At 47.1% G+C, this 25,858-nt stretch overlaps 1 protein-coding gene across 4 annotated transcripts in view; it reads right to left on the bottom strand.

Annotated features, from left to right (window-relative positions):
* Positions 1–1,165: 1,165 nt before the first annotated feature.
* ATP11C (ATPase phospholipid transporting 11C) overlaps positions 1,166–25,858 on the bottom strand; it is a 68,840-nt gene continuing 44,147 nt past the window's right edge. For 3 of the 4 annotated variants that reach the window (XM_068151809.1, XM_068151808.1, XM_068151811.1), the window contains exons 18-29: positions 25,256–25,437; positions 23,798–24,061; positions 22,613–22,787; positions 21,821–21,923; positions 20,494–20,639; positions 20,057–20,116; positions 18,944–19,071; positions 15,828–15,963; positions 13,468–13,533; positions 12,242–12,345; positions 10,650–10,803; positions 1,166–4,851 (exon numbers count right to left, since the gene is read on the bottom strand). In XM_068151809.1, coding sequence (XP_068007910.1) covers positions 4,735–4,851; positions 10,650–10,803; positions 12,242–12,345; positions 13,468–13,533; positions 15,828–15,963; positions 18,944–19,071; positions 20,057–20,116; positions 20,494–20,639; positions 21,821–21,923; positions 22,613–22,787; positions 23,798–24,061; positions 25,256–25,437 — 1,635 coding nt within the window. In that variant the 3' untranslated portion in view covers positions 1,166–4,734. Of the gene's footprint in view, positions 4,852–6,962; positions 7,059–10,649; positions 10,804–12,241; positions 12,346–13,467; positions 13,534–15,827; positions 15,964–18,943; positions 19,072–20,056; positions 20,117–20,493; positions 20,640–21,820; positions 21,924–22,612; positions 22,788–23,797; positions 24,062–25,255; positions 25,438–25,858 lie in introns of all 4 variants that reach the window. The other variant, XM_068151810.1, reaches the window with a different exon arrangement.

A 25,858-nucleotide genomic window follows, 5' to 3' on the forward strand; every position in this document is an offset into this window, starting at 1 on the left:
GCAGGACCAGGGAAGTTTGTTCCCTTGCACTCAGTGCTGGTGAAGCCACACCTTGTGTACTGGCTACAGTTTCAGGGCCCTTCCTACAAGGACATTGCGGTGCTGGGACAAATCCAGAGAAGGGCACCAAAGCAGGGGAAGGGTCTAGAGGTCTGGTAATGTGCAACTGAGTAAACTGGGATTGTATAGTCTGAAAAAGAGGCTGAGAGGAGATGTCATTACTCTCTCCAACTCCCAGAAAGGAGGTTGGAGCCAGGTGGGGGTTGGTCTCCTCTCCCCCCTATCAGGTCATAGAATGAGAGGAGATGGCCTGAAATTGTGCCAGGGGAGGTTTAGGTGGGATGTTAGCAAAAATGTCTTTGCTGCAAGAGTGGTCAGGCATTGGAACAGGCTGCCCGGGGGGGGGTGGGGGGGGGTGGGGGGTGTGAATCATCATCCTTGGAGATGTTCAAGAAACATGTGGACACGGTTTAGCAGGAAGAGGTGTTAGGCAAATGGTTGGACTCAATGATCTTGGAGGTCTTTTTCAACCAAAATAATTCTATGATTCCACCTTGGTGGAAAAGTAAAAATATCTGAGACACAATCAGTAATTATTACAGGAGGGATATGGACATGCTGGAAGGTGTCCAGAGAAGGGCCATGAGGATGAGCAGAGGGCTGGAGCACCTCTCCTATGAGGACAGACTGAAGGGGTTGGGGCTGTTCAGTCTGGAGAAAAGAAGGCTCAGAGGTGACCTAATTGTGGCCTTCCAGTGGCCTACAAGAAGGCTGGGGAGGGACTTCTCAGGATATCAGGTGATAGGATTAGGGGGAATGGAAGGAAGCTGGAGGTGGGGAGATTCAGGCTGGATGTGAGGAGGAAGTTCTTCCCCATGAGAGTGGTGAAGCCCTGGAATGGGTTGTCCAGGGAGGTGGTTGAGGCCCCATCCCTGGAGGTGTTTAAGCCCAGGCTGGATGAGGCTCTGGCCAGCCTGATCTAGTGTGAGGAGTCCCTGCCCATAGCAGGGGGTTTGGGACTAGATGATCCTTGTGGTCCCTTCCAATCCTGACTGATTCTCTGATAATCCCTTCAGCAAACGCTGCTGCACATCAGCGAACCCAGTACGGCCTTGCTGGCACCCAGGAGCGTGTCCTGGGAGACAAGAGAGACCACCCGCGTATATTAATCAGAACAACATACCAAAGTTTATTGATTACTTCAAACAAAAGTTTCTGTAATGAAAAAAGAGCAAGTTGCATTCATAAAAGGTAACATTCACATTCAATTTCCTTTATTTAAAGCAACATAAATGGTATAAAATTGCATTTTTAAGTGAAAAAAACGTAAGGTTGCAGTCCCTTTTTTTTTTTTTTTTAACCTTCTTTTGTTTTTTTAATTGCAAGAAGCATAAAATGTATCTTCTCATTGCCTGTATAGAATTTACACTTTCTATATACTACATGGATTTTATTTTATTTTTTTTTTTATTTTTTAATTTATTTATTATTAATTTTTTTTTAATAAAATAAAATTCGTAGCGGGGAAACTGGATAAATGGTGCAGGTATTAAGTCAGGTTTTCAACTGTGTGCACACAACTTCCATTTTAAGAAGCTCTTATGCAATTCCAAGTCATTTACAATAGTCTCATAACAATTAGGATTAGCTTTTGAAGAGCAGCTACCACTACACACCAAGTTCCTCCGTTATCAAGTACGCTTTAGAGGGAACCTTAATTACTTGCCTTATCTTTCTGTGTCACTAGCCAGTGATTAAACTGCAATGAACTCTTAGGGAAAAAATAACAATAATAATTAAAAAAAAAAGCCAAACCAAAAGCCAACCTTTTTTTTTCCTTCAAGTTTTTTCCACCAAGAAGTCTGTACTGACCTTTTAGCTCGCTGATGAGCGCGAGCGCAGCATGTATACGGGACGTGGACAACGCCCAAAGCATCCCTGTCTGATTCCTGCCATCCCAGCATCCCTGCTGTCTCATACCTTACAGTTACCATCAGTGCTTTTTCTTCCCTTTTTTAACCCCCCAAAAGGGTCTCTTTGTTTCCCCTGACTTCACAAGTCATCCATGGCGACAGGAATTTCACTTCTGCCATGGCTGAATGATGAGGATCGGCAATTTCTGCAGGTCCCTGGCAGCCTGGCTGTCCTGGCATCCCCAGAATTACACCACTGCACTAGCCAAAGATCCAAGCCCAGGAAAAACTTATCCTAAAAGAGCTGCTATTCAAGACATTTCACATCAATTCCAACCTGCTTCTCAGCACACCTGCTTTGGGTTTGAACACGCAGCTATTGCAACAGTTTGCTCCATCCTGAGACAGGACACTTGGAAATGGGAAGAGAAAGATCTGGTTCTTCAAAGGCTCCACCTTGAGATAGGCTGCAAAAATGAGCCTGTTTAAGTGGCTTTTTTCAGGCAGTTCACACATACATGGCAAGCTTCAGTCTGTTCACACCAAGGTCACCTGCAAAACTTCCATCTCCATTTCACGGGAACAGACTTTGACCCTAGAGCAGAGCCAGTCACAAGACAAACCAAGAAGCAAAGTGCCAAGCTTGGGACCATTTGGGCTTGGAATGGTTTTGAATCACAGGAATTAGGCATTTCAGTGCCTGCCTTTTAAAGGTTATGTAAACACAAGTCAGCAAGTGTGTATTTAAGGAGAAAGGTTAGATTTGGCATATAGAGCATATCTTCATCGGTCTCAACGCATACTCGAGCTGTAGGCACCACATTTTAGCAAGAAAACTTGAGAGTGGGACAAGGTCTGCAAGCTGAACTCTAGGTCTGTGAAATGAGCTAGGAAAAGGAGGAAAAACAAAAAAAAAAAGAAGAAAAAAAAATAGATAATAAAAGCTTTGCCCATGGGACACATGCTGGAAGTGCAGCTCCTTACTTGCATTGCAGTAAGGAGTGGAGCTGCGGTTGCTAACACAGTGTCAGCAAACACCACTTGAGGCCAGTGCAGCATGTATAATACAGTGGTCCTGTCCATATGTCCCCTCCCATGCTGGGCAGATCTAAGAGCAGCCACCAGCCAGCCACAGGCTCTCTGCATACCCCTTTCCCACACAGGTAATGCCTGCTGCAAAAAGTCCATCTGATGCACCTCAGAATTCACCAGCAGATGATCTGCATCCTGCTTCCATCAGAGCCCGAGACAGACCTCACGGGCAGCAGCCAGAGAGCAACACTTGATTCTTCCACAAATTAATAGTCCTTTGCCAGAGAAATTTGATAAAGGGAATGTTCCACCTAGTCAGAAAGTGTTGTTTCTTTGCATGTAAGCGACACAAAGCCTGAGCAAGCAGGAGACAAACCCAGCTGCAGCAGGGAGCTTGTTACTGCAGACGTGATACTTGAATGCTTCTCACAGTGGTTCCTCTGCGCTGCTCAGCACGAGGGAGAACTGTCACACCAAGCAGGGGGCTCCACCACTGCTTAGGACTTAACCAAAACAAAAACAAACAAACAAACAGCTGCTTTTTCCACATATGAAGTATCCAGAGAGAAGAAAAAACAACATAAATTAAACCCAAAAATGACATATAGCAGAAGTCAGGCATCTCAGCTCTGCTGGGCACAACCTACAGAGGACAGTTCCCACAATCACGGTACAGGTCGATTTAAGAAGAACATGCCAATTTAAAACCCAACTGAAGTGTAAAATGAGATCAGGTTCCTTTTGTTTTTAAACTGGCTTGCTTTTTTTTTCTTAGTGCAAATAACTCAAGATGCAGTTTGATATGCCTGTAGGTGCACAGGCACAGGTCCACGTCCCTGGGGAATCACCCAAGGACCACACCGTCACTCAGGCCTTTAAAGTGTTGAAGCTGCTGCACAGCGCAGCAAGGTAAGCACAACCACAGCAGCCCAGGCAAAACGACTGAAAGTCTGGCACAGCCCAGCTTTTGAGATTCCTTCCTCCCCCCTAGAAACCTCCTTCAACCACCAGCAGCCACAGAACAAGGGAAAATGACCTTTTCTTCACCTTCCATCAGGAACAAGCCCACCAGCAACCTGGCCGCCGGAGGATGCTCAGGCACTTCCCAGCAGGTCTCCACATGGACCACAGACCACTTCCAGTCGTACCCAGAGAAGGGACACATGACTAAACATTTTGCTCCATCAGCCAAGATTTCTTCCAGGTTTTCAAGTATTTCTGCCATGTGCATCTGGCAACTCATGGCTGGGAGGGGACAGCCCCCACCAAGGGGGCCACAGCCCCAGCACCAGGTGAGATGCTCTCAGGGACGCATCCAGCTCCCACATGAGAAGCAGGCTTTCCTCCTTGGCACCTTCAGGGGCTGTTACTGGGTTTAAAGTCTGTGCTACTTCTTTGGTCAGGCAAAGCAAGAGACTTCAGTGGCTCTCAGCTGCTCTTGGCCAGGTCTGCAGCAGGCAGAGGAAGCCCCCACGGGAAATGGGGCTGGCATTGCTCTCTTGCACTTCGATTCATGCTGTTTTGGATTAATTCCTAAAGATGCTTTCTCAGCCTCCAGTGATGTAGGATTTGGCAGAATTTGCTTGTTGGGGAGGGCGGGGAAGCCACCAAGCCCAAAGACAAACAGGTACCATGGGGCCAGTGCCCTGGCTACTGCTTTATCAGCATGGCTGCTTACTGTACTTGGTAGTATTAAAGAGAACTGTTAGGTTCCAACCATAGTTTGGTTTGTTCTGTTTTGTTTTGTTTTCCTACAGCATGACAATATGCAGTGTTTGTATGGAGCACTTTAAAGTATCCTGAGAGGATATTTTTCTGCCAAGTTAGTAACAGCATCTTCAGTCTTCACATAATCATTCTCTATGCGTTTGTATGAGACTAACATGGGCAGATCAAAGGGGCCAGTCTGCAAAAATCAGAAGGAAAGAGGCACACATATTGCAGCTGTCACATTGCCAAGCCCAGAAAGCTTTGCTCTCTTCAGTTTTAGACCAAAACAAAACAACAAAAAAAACCCAAAAACCCCCACACTTCTTTTTATAGGAGAAGAAGAATGATTAGCCCACAATAAAAGTGCCAAATGTCATTCACAACCAATTAACAGGATGTTAAATGAATGGTTAATGCTGTATGTGGTAGTTTCAGGCTATGCCTTTTTTTCCACAGATCTTGAACAGTAAAAAACATAAATAAATCACTATTAGGAGTAAAAAGGAAAATAAAGATAATTCTAACCAATCCCCTGGGAGAGATATCTACCATGAGATTTCATTCCCAAAACAGTTTCTCTCCTCTCTTTCTCTTCTCCCAGGCAACCAGCACCAGAACAAGAGGACACAGTCTCAAGCTGCACCAGGGGAGGTTTAGGCTGGAAGCTAGGAAGAAGTTCTTAATAGAAAAGAAAGATTGGCCATTGGAATGTGCTGCCCAGGGAGGTGGTGGAGTCACTGGAGGTGTTTAGGAAGGTGTTAGGTGTTTAGGAAGAGACTGGATGGAGTGCTCAGTGCCATGGTTTAGTTGATTAGATGCTGCTGGGTGATAGGTTGGACTCAATGATCTCCAAGGTCTCTTCCAACCTGGTTAATTCTATTCTATTCTAATTCTATTTTCTTCTTCACTCTGGGAGAGATTCTAACTCACTTCTGCTTGACCTTGGCTGCATTGTTTTGGTATTAACTTCTCTGCTTCTGTCTCTTCTCCCTTTTGTATGGGGGGTTAAGGGGGGACAGAGAGGGAGAAGCCAGTAGCTTCCCTTGGTCTTTGACCAGGGGGTTTCCTGTGTTGTTTATTACGTATAAATATCTGTAAATATTGTATATTTGTACATATTCACAGAATCACCAAGGTTGGAAGAGACCTGAAAGATCATCAAGTCCAACCTGTCACCACAGACGTCATTGCATTCCATTGTAGATGGTAGTTTTGGCTCGTAAATACAGCTTTCATTTGCTTCCAACTGAGCTGGTCTGGCAAATTTTACGGGGGGGGGGGGGGGGGGGGCGGAATTTTCAACCCACCACACTGTATAAAGTCTCTAAGTGGCATGTGCCCACGCTGTCCCCTGAGGGTCCCCTTCTGTGCCAGCACAGCCACCTCCCACACCAGTCTGCACCAGTATACGGCAGCAGAGAGCACCACCTAACGTCAGCTCCCCGGCAGTGCCCCGGCGAGCAGCAACCCGGCCTCATGCCAGCTACATCTGGGGCTCTGGCAAGGCTGACTGCTGGAGCTGTCCCTCCAACTAACCCCACTGCTTTAGGAGCAGCTGTGGATACCAAGGTAGAATCACAGAATTCTACAGAGGAGCTAGGAGAGACCTGCAGTTTTATGTTTGCATTGGACACCACATGCAGTTAACCAACACCTCTGCAGGTGAGATTGTGAATTCCATGAGGCACTTTTGATTCTGCTATTGGCATACTGAGATGTTTAAAAATCAAGTAAACTCGTAGCAGGATGCTCTGTGTGTGTGTGTACACACACAGAGGAGACATGCCCACCATACCACAGACTGACACAGTTTAGTTTCAATCTATGCAGATCAATTAAAATGTACTTATTTCTAGCTGACAGAACAGCATGCACCCTAGAAAAGGGGATTTGTATACAATTCAGATGCAACACTGGAATCATTTTAATAGCTGGGATTTGAACACTTCACTGTAAATAGTGGTTCCAGAAGTCAGATTACATTTTCTGCTCAGATTAGACCAAAATATCAGCTCTATAGAAAGATTTGTTTACATGCCCCCCAAGTATTTCAACTTTTGGGCCCCCAAACAAGTATTTCGGTTTGAGAGGGTCTGTACACACAGAGGGCATTCTGAAGAGGTTGGATAAGACATCACCAAATTAAAATGCATCCCAAGCATTGCATCTCCATTCCACAAGGACAGGTGCCCCACACCAACAGTCAAGATGATTGTAAGAACCAACCAGAGTTTAATTGATTTGAGGGGGTTACATTGGGTTAATCAACACCTCCTAAAACCATCCCAACTCCTTTGGACAGGGTACCTGTTACAACACATTAGACTCATCTGAGAATGTTCTTAAAAGAAGTGGTCTGACAGAAGGTCTGGTCGACAATGGGTCAGCTGCCTTCCTGCTGCTCTGCAACAGCGAGGCAAAGAGACTTGTAGCACAGGTGACACTTGTCCCTGCCTAATGGTTGAACAATGTAGGACACAGACACACACCCTCCCCTTCTCACACCTAGGTCATGTCATAGGGCATGTAGCAATACACACTCCCTAAACACCATAGTGATTAATTAATACTGGATGAGCTTAGCAGTTCAACAGGCACAAAGGGTGTTCAGCACCTAGGCCTGCTTCCCAAAACGGTGAACTTCAGGCTTGGTGGTTTATGTTACAGGTACTTTTGAGGCTGGAGGAAGCCATCCTTGATCTCCTCCTGACCAATATTTTTATACATAGTGAGTAATACTTGAGACCTGCAGTGAAACCAAACACCTGGGAGATGTTTTCAGGGCACTCTGCTGTGGGGTAACTGCACCATCCTCATGGGCAGCAAGTCCCAGACTCAGACTTGCTGGGAGGGTTGAGTGCAGTGGGTTACTCACTCGTACAAACAACAGCATTAACACTGACAAGTGGGATGGACTGAGTAAGATGGGCACCTGGGGAGCTTCCCTTAGATCAGACAGGCCTGAAGTGTTTGCCAAGTCATCCAGAGGACAATAAACATTGAGTCTGCCTTGCCCCATGCCTTAGAGAAGTTTGTGTGCAGTCCACTAACACATAACTACAGCAGGGAAGGAAAGTGTAATCTGTATTGGCTACTTCCACCTCCACTTGGACATCCTGACTACGGTCAGCTTACCCACTTGAGGTGCAGCAGGAGACCAAAGAGGAAGAGACAGACAAAAATACTTAAAGAAAATATTCAAATTAAAGCAAGAGGAAAGGGGGGGAAAAAGCCAGGTTTAGCTGGGTGAGCAAATCTAAACAGGAGTTAGGCATCAGAAGGAGGAAAAAAAGCAAGAGAGCAAGCAACACATAGTGACTCAGAAATCACCTTATTCACTCCAAGAAAAGCTGTGATTGCTGGAAGTTTGAGAAAGCATGAAGATAGTGGATGTTCCTGAGGAAGGAAGGCGCTTCGTTACCTAGTTCACAACAGCACAAAAGACAGAAATTGCAGTAAAAGAAAGAGAAAGGCAGAAATCAGAGGGAACACAAAGGTGCCTTGCAGTTCAAAAAATAAACCAAAACAAAACCCAAACCAGTTCCACACACACACAAAAATAAATCAAGGAAGACTGAGCAGAGCTGGTGCATTGTGTTATAGGAAACTTGGAGTGAAACTTGGTCCTGTTGAGGTTAAGGGCAGATGTCTAGCACCCTGGCCTCAGCCCAACTTCATCTTCCAGAAGGGATCCTTGGCTACCAAGTTTGGGGTTCTGGCACTTAAAATATCTTTCTTAACCTTGCTTTCCATTTAATGCTCCCCTTGGGAAACTAATGTTTGCTTTTTTTTCTCCAACATTCATGTCAGGATTTTCAAGAAAGGTCTTGATCTGAGATCATCTACCTGGTCTTAGATGCCTACATCAATTCACTATGTAACTACATTTCATTGCAATATATGAAGGAGATCTACAGGAAGGATGGGGAGGGACTGCTTAGAAGGGCTTTGAGTGATAGGACAAGGGGCAAGGGTTTGAAACTGGAGCAGGGAAGACTTAGGTTGGACATTAGGAGGAAGTTCTTTACAGTAAGAGTGATAAAGTACTGGAACAGGCTGCCTGGACATGTGGCTGAGAAGACTTTCAAGATCACTTGATGTGACCCTGGGCAGCCTGATCTAGCTGGAGGTGTCCCTGCTGACTGCAGGGGAGCTGGACAAGATGGCCTTTGAGGGTCCCTTCAAAACCTGAAGCCATCTGTGACTGTAAAGTGACTGATTTGGGTGTCTGCTGACACAAGACAGCTAGAGCTGGTGTCTGCTTCAGGCATTTTCTGAAGCTCTTACTCCAAGTGTACATTTAAATACGGCTCAGCCTGTGCTCAGTCTGCCAGGCACGTACAAAGATCTCTCTAGCTGACACTTATTTTGCTTTGCTAAACGATTTAAGAGCCTTTTAAACATCTGTGTGAAGTACTCTTGAAAGCAAGTATTGCATGGGGGAATGGATCTCCTGGCCAACAGCTGAAGGCAAAAAAATGGGTCATCTCTCAGGTGAGTTGCCCTTCCACGTCACTATCCTTGAACTGTCCTATGGTCACAGCTGACAGCAATTGGCTCCCAGCCTATTCAACAGGGATGTCAGGCCAAAAGCTCTTAAATCATACTGAACTGGAAGAAATTACACAGAGCCTAACTAAAATTCAACCACCCTTTTCTCTTACCATCTCTGTTGCTTTCTGTTTCAATGGCTTAGGGAGGTGGAGTGGGGCTGTCTTGAAGATACATTGTTTAGTTCAGTGATACTGTGCTAAGTTCATACCTCAGATGATTTGGGAGAGGAAAACCTTCACTACTTCATTGGATCTATCATCACTTTTAAAGGAGGACCAAAGGTAACAAGTGACCCCAGGTGAGGAAGGTGCACTGAAGCTTCACGGGATAGAAGAGCTTCAAGGAGAGCAGTCTGTTTTGAACCTCAGTATTTGGAAGGTCATCCCATGGTTTCCTGGGACATGGTCAGACCTACTGGGGACAGGTTTGCCATGAAGCTGCCCTGGGGTACAGCTGGCAGGGCATAAGCCACCTCTGTACACTGCCACCTCTGTAGTGGCCAGACCCTGAAGCTAAGCTCCCAGGGAGAGTGATGGCTGGCTCTAGCCAGCCATTCTAACCAAACCCTCAGTGTCAGTACCTGCTGGGTGCCTGTGGGTGGGTGACCTCACACCAGCTCGTGTCCCTTTGGCCATGCCCTGCCACTATCTAAGCACATGCAAACCCACCAAGAAGGGCTGGCAGGCAACACATCTCAGGCTGACCAAAGGCAGAGCTTGCTGACATTGCAGGGTAAAGAGAGGGGCTGCAGGAGGGAGGAGAGGCACAGCAAGCAGCAGAGGGACAGCTGGGGTGAGCAGGAGCTGCCCAGGGGGACAGTGCTGCAGGAATGCTTGGCACCTCTGGGCAGAGAGCAAGGGGCAGGGGTCTCAGCATGGTGTGAGAAGGGAGCCTGACAGTGCTGGCTTTCAGTGTTTGCAGGAGTGAGGGAGAAAACTTGCAGATGGTTTACATTTCTAAAATGAGCCCCCTCCTCCTCTGCAGCAGAAGAGAGCTCTTCAGGAACTAGCCCTCAGTGATTTCAGGGGGTGGCCAAATGTGACAAGACCTGACCCTGTAGCCCCTGCACCAGCACCTGAAGACATACCCCACATCATGGGGGCATCCTGTGACATAACAGCAAGCATCTGCTCCTCAGGACACATATGGTGGGTCTGATGATCAGTTCAGGTTGGAGAAGGGTTACTGCACTGTTCTATGAGATGGCAGGTTGCCACCCAGGGAAGGCAACGAGGCAAAGGCACGGGCTGAGGCTCTTCTCACTACAGACCTAGGCAGTATTTTTAGATGAGCTCCTTGATATTTCTGGCATGTGTAAGAGCAAGGCGAGACTCTGGAAAGCATTCCTTCAGATGTCAGTGGTACACAGTACTGCTACACAGGTTCATCTGGTGCTTATGAGTAAGAAAGGTCTGTGCAATACATCATCTTCTTCCTTACCTGATGATTTTTCTCTTTTATATTTTTTAAAACTATTAGAAGAATCTCTGGGAAAAGGCTGATAAAGATCAGGAGGATTATTGCCAGCCAGGTGGAAACAGAAGTCAGCATATGGGCAAATACAAAATACATTCTTTGCTGCTTCAAGAAAGGCCTGGAGGGGAAAAAAAAAGAGATACAAATAAATTCTGGTTAACAAGGAGGACAAAGGCAGATTCAGATCAAACTGTTAGCAGTAACACCTCCCTTTCAGATAGGGATGGATACAGCCTGTACAAAAACACACTACTGGTCCTCCTCTCACCACATCTCCTGCCTTCAGCTGTGCTAGTTCTGCAGGACTGCCCTGTCCCTTTACACAATGGATTCTGCATCTGCTTCATTTCAAGATGGGGAGAGAGCTTTGAGTTTTGCCATGACTGAAAGAAATTGTTCAGCTTATCCATAACCAGATCATTTTATGTCAGCTTTGGACTTTGTTACAGCTTCTGGGCTGCTTGGGATGGTGGAAATCCAGAGACTCTCTGTGCCATGGTATTTGCCTTTTCCCCCTCCCTTGAAGACAGAGGGAAACTCACAAGATACTTGTGAAAAATGCCTCATAACTGATGACAAGGATCCCAAAGCAGTTGTTTTAACTCAGAAGCATTGAGCTATGCAAGTTAAACACACCAGCAGAAATCAGACATTTCGGCACAGGGATCTGGCGAGACCACAGATCTGGATCTGTGGGTTAGGAATGCTGAAGAGTTAAACAGAACCTATGAACCTCCAATTAAACTATGTTATCAGTTCCACGTCCTTATTAGCAAGCTGCTGGGTCAAGGGTCTAGCCAATGACCCATGGCACCAGCCCATGGGAAAACAAAGTTGTAAAATGGGAGACAGCGTGAATGTCAGCATGAACATCTACTTCAGCATGGGAAAGAGAAAACTTAGTATTTGCAGTGTCTTACTACCTGCCTGCTTTTGCAAGACATTAAGTCTAAAATCCTGGTCATGCTCAGATCAGTGAGAATTTCTTCTCCTACTCGGGCCCAGGATTTCAGCAGCAGGATCTGCACATTCTCCTGCTTATTTCTCCCTCTTAAGGTGCCCCAGAGTGCTAAGTCCTCTTGCTCTGCATCTGCCTCATCTGTCCCTTTCCTCTGCATCACTGCCTTCCTTTCCATCATTAGTTTTTCCTTTATTTCCCAGCCACATACACATACTGAAATATTTATCCCAGAACCTCCCAATAAAGGCAAGGGCCTCAGCACCAGAAACAACCTCATGAGCAGAAAAGCAAACCACCTCTTGCCAAAACCAAGCACCTGGATAGTGCCCAGGGCACTATTTGCTTTCAGGCTACCCTTTTGGTGGGCTGACAGACCTCCTTCAACATGCCTCATCATGCAACAGACCTCTTCTAGCACCATCTTTTGGTAGGGATTGGATGGAGGCAACATCTCTTCCCTCCTCAGCAGAGAAAGGAGGATGGCTGCACACACCATCTCTGTCTCAGAACAGTCCAAACAAGGGCATGCTGCATGCCAGCACTGGGCATTCCCCCTGAGAAAGCACCATGTAGGAAAAGAAAAGAAGATACTTGCCAAATGACTCCTCCCCAAAAGAATGAGAAAAACACATAGAAGGCAAGGGAGCCCCAGATCACAAAGTGGTTCATCCAGGTCCAGAATCGGGTGTCTAACGCTAGCTGTGTGAACAAACAGAGGGACAGAAGAGGCATTAGATGCAGAGTGCATTGGATGACATTCATGTAACATTTCAGACTGGTTTCCTGTTAAGGCAGAAGGTTCTCCAAGTCACAACCTCTCTGCATATGTGCACCAGGGCATATATTTTCAGTGTCTCTAGACTGGCATGATACCAACAGGGAAAAACCAAGTTTCCAATTGTAACTGACACTTTTTAATAGAGGAGAATTGATGCAACCACTGATGACACAGGAAAGAGATGTCCAAAGGCTAGTGGGACTGCAGTGGCCTGCTGCCACCACCTGCTGTTCTGAACCAAACATAACAGACCTTTTGTGAGGTCTTGTGCAAACTGCTCATTCTGGAAAGCTCCACAAAACAATGCAGATTTGCCATTATTATTTAGCAGATGTGCTTTTGGGACCCCTCCAATGCACAGTGGTGTCTGAAACAAGGTGGACAAACCCAAATTCCCTGTTGCTTCTCTCCTCTTGCTAGAGCTGAACATCAAAGGGTGAAAGTATGGGGGAAAAGTCAACCATAACCAACTGGAGTTCTCAAAAGAGGGCAAAAAATAGGAAAGTAATTTAACCAAAACATAGAATTAAAGAATGCTTTGGGTTGGAAGGATCCTTCAATGGTCATCTAGTCCACTGCAGTGAACAGTGACATCTTCAACAAGGTCAGGTTGCTCAGAGTCCCATCCAACCTGACCTGGAATGTTTCCAGGGATAGAGCAGCTACCACCTCTCTGGGCAACTTGTGCCAGTGTCTTATCTTACCACTCTCAGAGCAAACCAGTATTTTCCTTGTACCTGGTCCAAATCTGCCTTCTTTCAGTTTAAAGCCATCACCCCTTGTCCTGTCTCAACAGTCCCTGCTTAAAAGATATCTCCTTTAAGTACTGACCTTATGGACCAGCACAGCCCTGGAGCACAGACCAGGGACTATATAAAGGCTAACGCTCAATGAGCAAGTTCTGCTTTTATGGAAGAAGAGCTAGAAGTGTGGTGGGAAACACATTCACAGACACTTCATCTTTACTGCACAATCCTGCAGCACATACACATGCACTGGAAAATGACTGCAAGAAGGGAGTGGAATAGAAGGAAGCTCCTCACCTTCAGAGTGACGGTGAACACCAGCACAGTGAAAACAATTGTCCCAAAGGTCCAGTTCCCAAAAACCTGAAAAACACATTACATTGCCACAGGTGCCTGGGTCCATCTCTTTAGAGAAGCACAGAAAGGACAATGAGGTGCAAGCAGGGAGTAGAAGGACAGGATGGAGCAGCTGCTACAAAGATTGATGCTCAGAGAGGCGCCAGCCCACTACGCTACCCTGTGCCATGCAGTGCCAGGCGGATGGGTGACCCAGAGTTGGTGACAGTGACAGGTACAACCTCCTACTAACAGCAATGTTGACTGGGGATACAAGTCATTAGACCACCTGCAGTTGGCAATTTTGTCAGTTTCTGCTTTCTCACAACACCTCTGCTCATCGCCTGGGATCAGCCCCCTGTGCAGAAGGCGGCAATGGGCAGTCTCGGGTTGCAGACATGAGTGACTACGCAGGACAAAGAAAAGCAGAGAACTGCATTCTAAATCCAAATGATAGCAATGAATGGGAGGGATGCTTACCAAAGGCTCTCAAGATCTGAATGCATACATCAAAACAGAAAGTGAAATGTAAAAAGTCCTCAAAAAATAAAGGTAAAAAACTTGAAGTCCACAGGAGTGCAAAAGGAGTCAGTCAAGCACACATGGGAACTATGAACAATTGCTGCTAGCAGCTCTTACAGGCCTAAGTGTCTACAAAACAGGACATAACCACGGATCTTAGTGGAGTGCCACATAGCCTTGACCTCTGAGGGCACTTGCAGAGCACTTCAGTGCTTTGTGTTTCTTCCAAACACAACCTGAACAGCTATAAATACAGAAAAGCACTGAACCTCTGCTACAGGGGCTTGACTACATGTAGCTGGGGCCATGAACGTTGGCACTGGTACAATGCATGCACAGAAATGTTTCATCAGCTCTCCTCCAAGCATTAGCCACTGAAAAAACGCTAAATTATTCTCAAGTGTAACAAATGATGGTGTCTCCAAGATCATCATGTCCAGCTGCTGACCTAGCACCACCATGGCCATTAAACCATGTCCCAAAGTGCCATGCCTGCATGTTTTTGAGCACCTCCAGGGATGGTGACTCCACCACCTCCCTGGGCAGCCTGTTCCAATGCCTAACCACTCTTGCAATGAAGAAGTTTTTCATAATATCCCCTGGTACAACTTGAGGTCATTTCCTCCCATCCTAATATTTGATACTAGAGAGAAGAGATCAACACCCACACAACCCCACTCCAACCTCCTTTCAGGAAGTTGTAGAGAGCAAGGTCTCTCCTCAACCTCCTCTTCTCCAAACTAAACAACCCCAGTTCCCTCAGCTGCTCCTCACCAGCCCTGTTCTCCAAACCCTTCACCAGCTTCCTTCTTCTCTGGACATGCTCCAGCATTTCAATGTTCTTGTTGTAGTAAGGGCCCCAAAACTGAATCCAGGACTCAAGGTGTGGCCTCACCAGTGCCAACTACCAGGGGACAGTCACCTTCCTGATCCTGCTGCTTACTCCCTTGGGGAATGGGTCCTAAAACAGCCCATGCCACCACACATGGCAGCAACACTGCACTAATGCTTTGCTGTGTACTCAGTTAACCAGAAAAAAAGGCACACACACAATAAAATATTCAGTCTTTTCCTTTTCGCCCTGCTTTCTGTGTGCATTAACCTGCAGCAGCTCCCACACCTCACTCGTGTCCTGATGCAAGCCCTTGTCCTGATACAAGAGGCACAAGCAGGCAGGCAGCAGGGAGAAGAACAGCCTGCTTGGTGTGAACAGATGCTGGCTTCCACATGGCAGCAAACCAGCACCAGCCTTCCCCAACTGCTAAGGGAGGAAGATGGCTGAACTCACACCCCAGAGCAAGGGCAGCTTGCAAGCAGCCCTGTGCCACGTCTGAGGAACATCTTATCAAGGTGGTGCAATTTAGTCACTTGTAACCAGCCAAACCCATGCCAAATTTCACGTGGCATGCTGGTGGGAAGGATGGACACCGCTCCTGCCCTGGGTCAATAACCTGAGACCATGCAGAAGAGTGGAACAGCGCTGCGCAAAGCTTACCAAGCTGGAATAAAGCTGTGTGCAGGACTAGTTGTTTTACCTAGTGAATGTAACCAGCTCTGCCCTGTTGCCATGGTGATCTGGAAAACGTTTCATTTCAAGCATTTGCTGCAGAATCACACCATAAGCAAAGCTACACCATTGGACAAGACTCGAGACACCGCACACATTAAGCATGTAGACCTTCCCTGCCAGGCATATAAAAGAGGCAGTGCACAGGAGAAACGCTCATCTTGTTTGGGGTTTTTTTTGTGGGTTTGGTATTTCTTTCTTGTTCTCTTTTTTTTTTTGTGTGTGGTGTTACCTTTCCATTATCTTCCAATGATGAATTTTGAAAGAGAAAATAAGCCCCAAAGAAAAACACCAGTCCTTCAAAGGCGCCCAGGAAGGTCCAGTACAGGAATGGCCTCCACTGCAGCATTGCGTTATCCGAAACCTTCCTGCCAAGACATGGAGCAAGGAGAATGTCACCATCAGGCCAGGGATGTGCTACAAAGCCCCCCACACAGCCAGGTGATCACAAATTGCATCAGCTTAAAAGGGACCTTGTCCAATTGCTCTGCAGTCAGCAGGGATGACTTCCAACTAGGTCAGGCTGCCCAGAGCTTGATTGAGTCTGATCTTGAATATCCCCAGGGAGAGGGCTTCAGCCACTCCCCTAGGCAACCTGTTCCAGTATCTTACCACTCTCAGTGGACTTTGGAGCAATCTCTCGCTCTAGGGAACAAGGAGGTAAAACACAAATACCTGCCAATGTGCAGGACACAAACAGCATTTGCCATATGCAGCTGCTGGTCATGAGAAACAAGAGGCTCAGCATATTAATTAGGTTTGTCCTTCTCTAGGATACCTGGATTAAAACCCAAGTCATCCCAAAGTAAATAGCTCTAACACGGTCCTGAGCCCCTCTCACATCCCTAGCACTGCCCACAGTGTGTGACATTCACTGCTGAACTCTGAAGTCAGGGCAATGCCTAAGGAGAGCCACAGAGGATGCAGCAAATCTAAGGTGTGCTTCCCTCTTTGTTGAATGTGCAGACTCCCTCCTTGAGAAAAGCTCTGCAAGCCCTGCTCCTGGAAGTGGTATTTTTCTGCACAGGCTGAAAATAACCTCCTGAATTGGATGGTGGGTGGTTTTAACATGGGGATTGTAGCAGTAAGCTCTGGGCTGAATATAGGATGAGATCTGGCATGGAGGCAGCAGTGAGCTGCACTACGGGCAGAGCTCTTCACAGACCACAGGCAGAGCCCAGTGAGTGGAGAGCAGCTATGAGGGCAGAAGGGAGTTAAAAAGTTCCCTACAACATCATCTTTTCAGATGTCCTACTTTAAAATGCTGAGATTGATTAAGGAAAAAAGCATGCTTATGGGACACAATTTAGACTTGGTAGAGTTGGAGAATGTTTGGACTTGATGTTCTTAAAGGTCTTTTCCAGTCAAAATGGTTCTGTGATTCTCTGAAGTAGTGCAATTTGGATACAAGTAAGGGGCAGGGGTAAACCAGACTGCAAGTGGGTTTTCTGGCAAGGATAGCAAATACAACCAACTTCCTGAGTGGGAGCTCTGTTTGCATTTGCCTCCTGCAGCGCTCATGGTAAACAGGCTCTGTAGAGCCAGCAGATCTGCACTGCAGCAGCTCAGCTCTCACAGCCCAGGCACAGCGGTCGCTCTGCATTCAGCAGCACAGGCACAGTCATGAATATTCAAACTAAAGCTGTCTGCCTGCACAATTCATCTGTTTGCCCTCAATGGACAGACCCCCAGAGACCAGGCAGCCCACCAGGTACTTGCTCTTGCTGTTCTGTGCTGCACAATATTCAATTCCCAGTTTACTTAGACACGCACGTGGTGGCATCGTGCTGTACGAGCAGAGGAACTCAGAGCTCTCATCAGTCACGGAGCTGAGCGCTTACTTCAAAAGCACCCGGGTCCCTTCTGAGCCTTACAGCTCTTGTTGCATTAGCTGATCTTCCTATAGCTAGAATCATAGAATTGTTTCAGTTGGAGAAGACCTTCAAGATCAAGTCCAACCATTCTCTAACTCTACCAAGGCTGGTGCTAAACCATGGCCCTCAGCACCACATCTCTGCCTCTTTGAAACACCTCCAGGGATGGGGATTCAACCACCTCCCTGGGAAACCTGTTCCAGTCTTTGAGAATCCTTTCAGGGAAGACGTTTCTTCTAATATCCAGCCTAAACCTCCTCTGGTGCAGCTTAAGGCCATTTCCTCTGACCCTAGAGTAACTTCCACACACTGTTCCTAGGTATCTGCCAATTCCCTTTGCCGTCCCTGCAAAAGCATGGCTCTTGTGCCACACACAGCTCCATAGCTAAGGTAACAGGGCTTGCACAGGCACTAGCTGGAGCAGCCCCAGCCTGGTCTCTCTCCACAGAAGTGAACTTGGTACTGAGCTTACTGCCAGGCACAGGAATCAGCAACAGTGATGCATGACCAGGTGCTTCACTAAAAAAGCATCTTCCTTAGCTCTTGTGAAAGGCTGCACTCCAGCACATGTGCATGATGGGTAGGGTGGAGAGAAAATGTAAATGTCTTGGTTTCTGTGGGAGGTCAGAGCCTCTCCCTGTTGCAACCAAGGAAGGGGAGAAAGCAACCAGCAAAGCAGAAAGTCTCTTCTAACTGGGCTTTCCATGGGCATCGTGACAGAAAACTCTGAGCATGTGGATCAAAGAGCAGAGCTGGTAACAGGTTCTGGTGCAGGGATATGGCCTGTGGAGCCTGGGGAAGGACATCCATTTGGACCAGCTGAAAAACTACCTGCCTGAGCTGGACTTCAGGGACATCTGTCTTTCTGAAAATGAATGGACCTCTTTCTCCTGAAAGCTCCATCTCCCCTCTATCCATTACATGCTCTGTGATGTGCTTGGTCCACGTGCCTTGCTCAAAGCTCACACAAATAAATGGTTTGGCCACATTTGCAGCTTAATGTTTCTTACAGATAAAGAATTCCTCCTTCAGTTTATTTTTCATAGAGAACCAGCAGCACAATTTGCTAGCCCAGACACTGTTAGAGAGCATGAATAAGAAGAAACATGCAGGGACTAGGACATTGCTCAGCAATAATGCAGCAGCAGCAGGGACAGAAAGAGCCTTTTCTGCAGTCCATGGTGACCCTATCACTGAAACAGGACAAGGACTCCTGCTTCAGGGTGATGCAGAATGGTAGAGGTTGGAAGGGACTTCTGAAGATTGAGTCCAACCTCCCTGACAGTGCAGCATCACCTAAAGCACATCACATACAAGCATGTCCAGGTGGACCTCCAAAGACAGAGACTCTATCCCCTCTCTGGGCAGCCTGTTCCAGAGCTCTACCACCCCCAAAGAAGTTCTTTCCACAACAAAACTTAACCCCATGGACAATCAAGTTGTGCACAGGCTTGCCTTGTCCAGTGCTACTTACATATAGAGCTGGGGATCTGAGGTCAGCGTGTCAATGTTGATGTGCTGCTCCAGGAGACTGTATGCCAGGATAGGTAGAGATGTGAAGCAGATGTTGTACATGGTAAGATAAGCAGCATCATACAGAGGCTTAGAAGAGGAAGAAAGGGTACAATGAGACAGAACTTTTGTTTCAAAAGTCTCCCCATGAACAGATTACACATTTCCAGTCCTTGCCTCCAAACACACCCTACAGATTCATCCCCCTGTCACTGCCACATAGGACAGCTCCATGCAATGCCCAGGGGCTAAGGCACCTGCAGGCTGCCTGGTCAGGACCCCTACTCCCACTGCTGGGAAATTTTGTAACTGGCTGGCCTCAGCTGCAGGCTCACTCTCCATTAAAAAGTGATTAAACAGCCCTTATCACAGCTCTTTTGTAGCTGCTCTTGTGCTGCTGTTGCTATTAATACACCTCATGCCTCCTGTGACTCTCTACAGACAAGAGTGTTTTACAGGAACTAGGACTGCTTTAAAAATAATAAACCAAAAAACCAAATGCTTCTGACAAGACAGGCAGAGAATTATCTCCTCTCATTACTTTTGAGCCCAAATTTTGAGCACAAAAGCCAAAGCTCCTGCCTACAAGCATGTGAACCCACTCACCACATGGCTCTACCCCTCTGATGCTCACTTAGACTAAGCAAGCTCTGATGACACTCATTGTGTCTTTTAAAGGCTGTCATAAAAGAACAAACTGTTCTTCCTTTTGAGAGACACCTTTCATGCAGGAAAGAGCAGCAGAGGAAAAAAAAAACAGGAAGCCTTTGAAAACTTTTCAGAAAAGAGGAAGCAGCCAGTGCTGCAAACCAGCTAAACTCCTCTCTCATTACTTTAGGAAGGTGCCTATGGGTGGTGGATGAGAAAGGAAAGGAAACCAATTTCTGTCTTTTCAGTTATGGGTCTCAAAAATACTGTGCTCCAGATATGGTGCTGAGCAATGAGCTTGGTTCCCACTATCCTCTAAAGCAAGGTGAGGGAGGGACAGGAGGCCAAAAGTCAAGCCTCTGCTAGGAGACCTGACTGTGCCACTTGCTTTTTATTCTAGCTTTACAGACATGTTACTGGAAGTTACCTGCTGTGAGAATCCACAGAAGAACTGGTATAAAAACTGTGGTAAAATGAAGCAAAGGTTCTAGGGAAATGAAAGAAAGCACAGTTAGCAGGGAAGTGCTTGACTTCAAATCCAAAGCCAAACAATTTCTCTGTTACCAGATACCGGTGTCTGATATTACAATAGCTGACAAGTTAGGACGCTGTTGTGTACCAAACACAAAACCAACCCCCTCAACAGTTAGTATCTGCTGAAGAAACTGGAATAAAGCCACGCTCACATTGCTCTGTAAGCACAGCTTTCAACTGACAGGTGCATGGCAGAGTCACAGCCTGATCTAGGGAAGGAACAGAGAGCTACAGAACAGCTTACACATTTTGGGTTTCCTGGGTTTTTTTCCCCATTGTCAACCCTTCCCCCTCAAAGTGTAAAGCAAGAAGCTGCACACACATCCTTACCTTATAGAAGAAATACTGTACAAGGTGTGCTATTCTCACATAATACAAATGCCCATGTGCTAGGAGGAGTTTCCTTAAGTGTTTAAACTTTGGCACAGCATAGTCGCTGTTTCTGGAAGCCTGCCGCCCTTCTTTGCCTTTTATACCTGGAGACAGAAGCGTGCAAAGGAGTTAGCCCCTAAGGGACTGGAATCTGCACCACTGCTACCCACTGGGTTTGTTCACATCACTCAGCATTCTGAGGCAAGACAAAGGCTGTATTTCCCTCTTCAGTGCCCCAGGAGATCAAAACACACACACACGCTGCAAGACTTGGCATGGTTTTGGCTCCACAACACTCAGACCTGCCTCTGGGTTTTTTAAGCTATATTTAGGTTGCTGTCTGAGTTCCTATGAAAGAGTGTGGTGAAAAAGCATCTAAGCCAACCTGATAAAAGATAAGGAGTTGGCTTTCCCCCAGGCTTGCCTGCATCTCACGCAGCCCAGTTAATTCCATTGCAGATGCTTAGCCTCCTGAGACATCCCCAGAGCTCAGCTCAAGAAAGACAGTTTTGTTCACTCCAAAGCCACAGTTAAACAAACTGCACTGGGGCTCCATTCATTACAGGCTGCCCTTTCTCTCCATCAACCTGTCTGTCTTTGGTGGTATTAAAACACTCTCCAGTATCTCCTGGATCTCTGACACCAGTCTGCAGTTTCCAGCCTGATGTCAGTCACACAGAGGCAGACAACATTACTCAGCATCAGCCCCTCTGTGTAGGTCCCCAGTGCTGAGTTACTAGCAGCTGTGACCAGAGAGCCCTAATAAAGGCTGATATTTTCACTGCACTGCCTTTGCAGCAACTCCCAGTAACCCCCCAGCAGTTTGCAACTTGTGCTTTTTTGATTTGACCAGCAAGCAGCCTTGACATTGAATTTGGCCATGGAGTTTTTCAACACAAGCTACAGTTTATCACTGGTATGAGCAGTGGTACTATCAGCAGTGAGCAACACATGATCACAGGATGTTAGGGCTTGGAAGTGACCTCTGAAGATCGAGTCTTACCCCCTGCCAGAGCAGGGCAATAGAATCTAGCACAGGTTGCATAGGAACACATCCAGATGCATCTTGCAAGTCACCAGAAAAGGAGACTCCACAACTTCTCTGAGGAGCCCATTCCAAGCATGTAACTGGAGTCAAACCCTGACTCCAAAGAAAGCAAGAGCAGACTTTGTGCATTTTTATCATGGGATCAGTTCAGCCACACGCTATCAGAAATGCTGACTGCACCTCAGCAGTGAACCCCAGCCACAGCAGAGAGGTCTTAGGTGTTACCAAGGGCCTTACCTATTCCAACATGTGCTTCCAAAATCATGCTAACATCATTTGCACCATCTCCTATTGAAAGGGTTATGGGGCTGCCTTTTGTGTTCTTCACCATTCGCACAATCTGAAAGATTTTTAAAGGACAGCAGCAGACATCAGAAACTCAGTGAAAAGCCTGTAAAGACATCCCCCCCGCCCCACACGCACTGCTCCACTTGCAAAGAGGCCCCAGGACAAGCAACCAAGCTCCTACATCAGCAAAATAACACCTGGAGAGTTCAGATTAGCAAAAACATCTCTCGTTACTTCCTTCACAGTCACCAGCCAGAGCAAAAGCCAAGATCCAATTGCACGGGGCTGAAGGACAGCTCTTAACAACAAATCCCAAGCAGCAGCAGCCCATCCTTCCCCTCTGCCAGATCCTGCTCTCCCAAAGATGGCACCTCTCCAGCATTTCAGGGGACAGGAAGAGGCTTCCCCCGTGGAAGAGAGGCAGAAACACACTGCTTATCTGGCTTAGATACCGTCAGCTGACCAGAGGGAGTCATGGACTCCACTTGGACAGATTTGGAAAAGGAAAAACCACAAACAGGGAGTTTTGTTTATCTTTAATTGGCTTGGGTTTGTGGCTTCCTGTAAGCATATTAAACAAAGATTTTACACTCAGATTTGGAAGACTGGTGTGTTTCCACCATGCTCTGTAGCTCAGACACCTAGCCTGGAGAAGGCCTAACTGATTAAGATGATCGGGCCAAGTCCCAGCTGATAGATTAAAAGCACACCTAGCAGCGTGCTCCAGACAGTTCAGAATACCTGTGCTTTCTGCAGAGGAGCCATCCTGCAGCAGAGGACTGCAGTACACTTCAAGCAGATCTGTAGGAATATGTTTTTGTAATTGCTGGAGCTGGAGTCCTGAGAAGGGTTGAGGATCAGCGACAGCGTTGAGCCATCTATAATCAGGCCATATTCTTGATTCAGAGTCCAGCTTCTGTGACACAAGGAACACGTTTGAAATAAAACCAGACTTTATTTAAAGTCAATCTAACCACTTGTATGACCTCAGTGGGAAAGAAATCGACTTGGGATTAATCTTTTTCCCCACTCCTTTTTGGGTGCTTAATCTTAAAAAGCCAGGATTCAACACATGCCCTTCACTAAGGGAATTGTGTAATCAAGTTCCAAACCAGCCCCTACCAGAGATGAGGAGCAAGTGATGGAGCCAGCCACAGAGACTGCAGGCAACCTGTCCCCAGGGATACCACATGGTTCTATTTCTCTATAAACTTGGCATCTGCATCCAAAAGGCAAGTCTTCATGCTCACTGTCCAGAGAAGGGCAACAAGGCTGGGGAGAGGCCTCGAGCACAAGCCCTACGAGGAGAGGCTGAGGGAGCTGGGATTGTTTAGCCTGGAGAAGAGGAGGCTCAAGGGGGACAGCTACCTGAAGGGAGGTTGTAGTCAGGAGGGGGTTGGTCTCTTCTCCCAGGCAAGAAGCACCAGAACAAGAGGACACAGTCTCAAGCTGTGCCAGGGGAGGTTTAGGCTGGAGGTGAGGAGAAAGCTTATCCCAGAGAGAGTTGTTAGCCATTGGAATGTGCTGCCCAGGGAGGTGGTGGAATCCCTGTCCCTGGAAGTGTTCAAGAGGGGATTGGATGTGGCACTTGGTGCCACGGTACAGTAGTCATGAGGTGTTGGGTGACAGGTTGGACTTGATGATCTTTGAGGTCTTTTTCAACCTTATTGATTCTATGACACTACAGATGATGTTTCTTCTTGAGGACCTTGAGGAACTTGAGAAAGTTCTTCACAGAAGGAGTTGCTAGCCATTGGAATGTGCTGCCCAGGGAGGTGGTGGAGTCACCATCCCTGGAGGTGTTCAAGAGGGGATGGAGGTGGCACTTGGTGCCATGGTTTAGTAGTCATGAGGTGTTGGGTGACAGGTTGGACTTGATGATCTCTGAAGTCCTTTCCAACCTTATTGATTCTATGATTCACTTACCTCTTCAGGCCTCCTCTGCTTTTGGGAACATCCTGAATCAGCTTTTTATGGTACTCCATCAGCAGCTCATGGAGCCGATCCTCCTTCCTTTCGCTCTCGCCCACCATTTTTGCTGTCAGCTCCAGCAGCTCAGTGCTGGTCTGGAAGAGCCTGCAGGCGTAGCAGGTGGATTTGGCAGTCTCCATCTTGTCTCCTGTCAGCACCCAAACCTTCATGCCAGCTGCGTGTAGAGCCTCGATTGTCTCTGCTGACTGCTCCTGCAGCCTGCAAGCAGAAGCAGAACATCACTGCTCAGGTTGGCCTACATGATCTGTACAACCCTTCTTTATCAGGTAGGAAATACCAGCTCATGGGAAGAGAGTCTGTCTTCTCCATGCTGCACAGTCCACTGCCATAGAACAGTAGGAGTTGGAAGGGACCTTTGAAGATCATAGAATGCTCCAGGCCAGAAGGGAATTCCAAAGGTCATCCAGTCTGACCTCGCCACAGTCAGCAGGGACATCCCCAACTAGATCAGGCTGCCCAGGGCCTTGTTGAGCCTCACCTTGAACAGCTCCACAGAAGGGGCCTCAACCACCTCCCTGGGCAACCTGTTCCAGTGTTGCACCACCCTCACAGTAAAGAACTTCTTCCTGATATCCAAACTAAATCTGCCCTTCTCTGGCTTGAAGCCATTGCCCCGTGCCCTGTCACCACAGGCCCTGTTGTTGAGAGACTGTTGTCTCTCCCCATCCTTCCTGTAGGCCCTCTTCAGGCACTGGGAGGCTGCTATCAGGTTTCCCCAGAGCCTCCTTTTCTCCAAGCTGAACACCCCCAGGTCCCTCAGCCTGTCCTTGTAGCAGAGGTGCTCCAACCCCCTGATCATTTTTGTGGCCCTCCTCTGGACCCTCTCCATCAGGTCCATGTCCTTCCTATACTGAGGGCTCCAGACCTGTGCACAATACTCCAGGTGATCACCAACACCTCTTCTAGAGCAGGATCACCCAGGTGCCTATCACTCAGTGACACATCCAGGTGGGTTTTGAATGCCTCCAGAGACGCAGGAATAAGGATTAGAACTCAGCAACTGCAATTTTGCATTTTTCAGCCCAAAAAACAACCCCTGCTTTACACTGTGAGAGCTAAAGAGTCAAGAGTTTAATTTCCACACGCAGTTCCTACAACTGCACCCGAGACTGGATTTGTTTTGATGTGCAAATTAACGCTGCGTGCTTAATTCACTCCCCAAAGTGCGAGTAATTCCGTGGTTTCATTAATAAATCCTAATTCCTACTACACCAGCCAATTTTAGCAACTAGGGCAGTGTGTAATGGGCTGTGTCAGAGTAATTCATGGCTCTGGACACTTCCAGCATCTGCCTGACTGCTCGGTTCCGCCACAGCAAAGCCAGGGTCGTGACGCAACATCAGGGAGAAACCAAAGGTACAGCAGGGTTGCTGGGGGTGGTCACCTCTTTACCTGTCTTCCACAGCAGTAGCCCCAATCAAGTGCATGTCTGCTTCTGTGTCTTCAAAAACCTTTGCCATCTTCTCCTCCCTGTCCTGCAGAGCCATCTTAGCTTCATTAAGCTGCCTGTCAATTTTGTCATACTCCTTTTGAGTCAGCTCTTTGAAGGCCACGCAGAGCGTCCGGTAGCCATCCTAGTGAGGGGAGAGAAAGGAAAACAATTGGACAACTGCCCTAATCCTGCTTCTCTGCATATCATGTTATAGAGAGAGAGACAGATTGCTCTTTTACCTCTTCCAAAAGGGGCAAAAGAAAACCACTCACAGAAAGGACTGGAAAGTTTAAATGGAAATGCTATTTACAACTACATACAACAGTGTGAAACATAGCAAAGCATATAAAAGGCACCAAAATCCACAGTCTGGGCTTCACACAGAAGCTTGTTAAGCCAAAGTTTTACAAAAACCTCCCTTTAAACCAGGATAACAAACCCAAGCTTCCATGCCCCTTCCCTACCAAGCCTCTCTACCCTCCATACCATGCCATTGTGCCACAGCAGCTCCAGACCCCGATTAGGCCACTCCATGCCTAACTGGCAGTATTGCCAAGGCTGAC

The sequence above is a fragment of the Melanerpes formicivorus genome, unplaced genomic scaffold (assembly GCF_026170545.1).
Source record: "Melanerpes formicivorus ecotype bairdi unplaced genomic scaffold, bMelFor1.0.p_v2 SCAF_22, whole genome shotgun sequence".
NCBI lineage: Eukaryota > Metazoa > Chordata > Aves > Piciformes > Picidae > Melanerpes > Melanerpes formicivorus.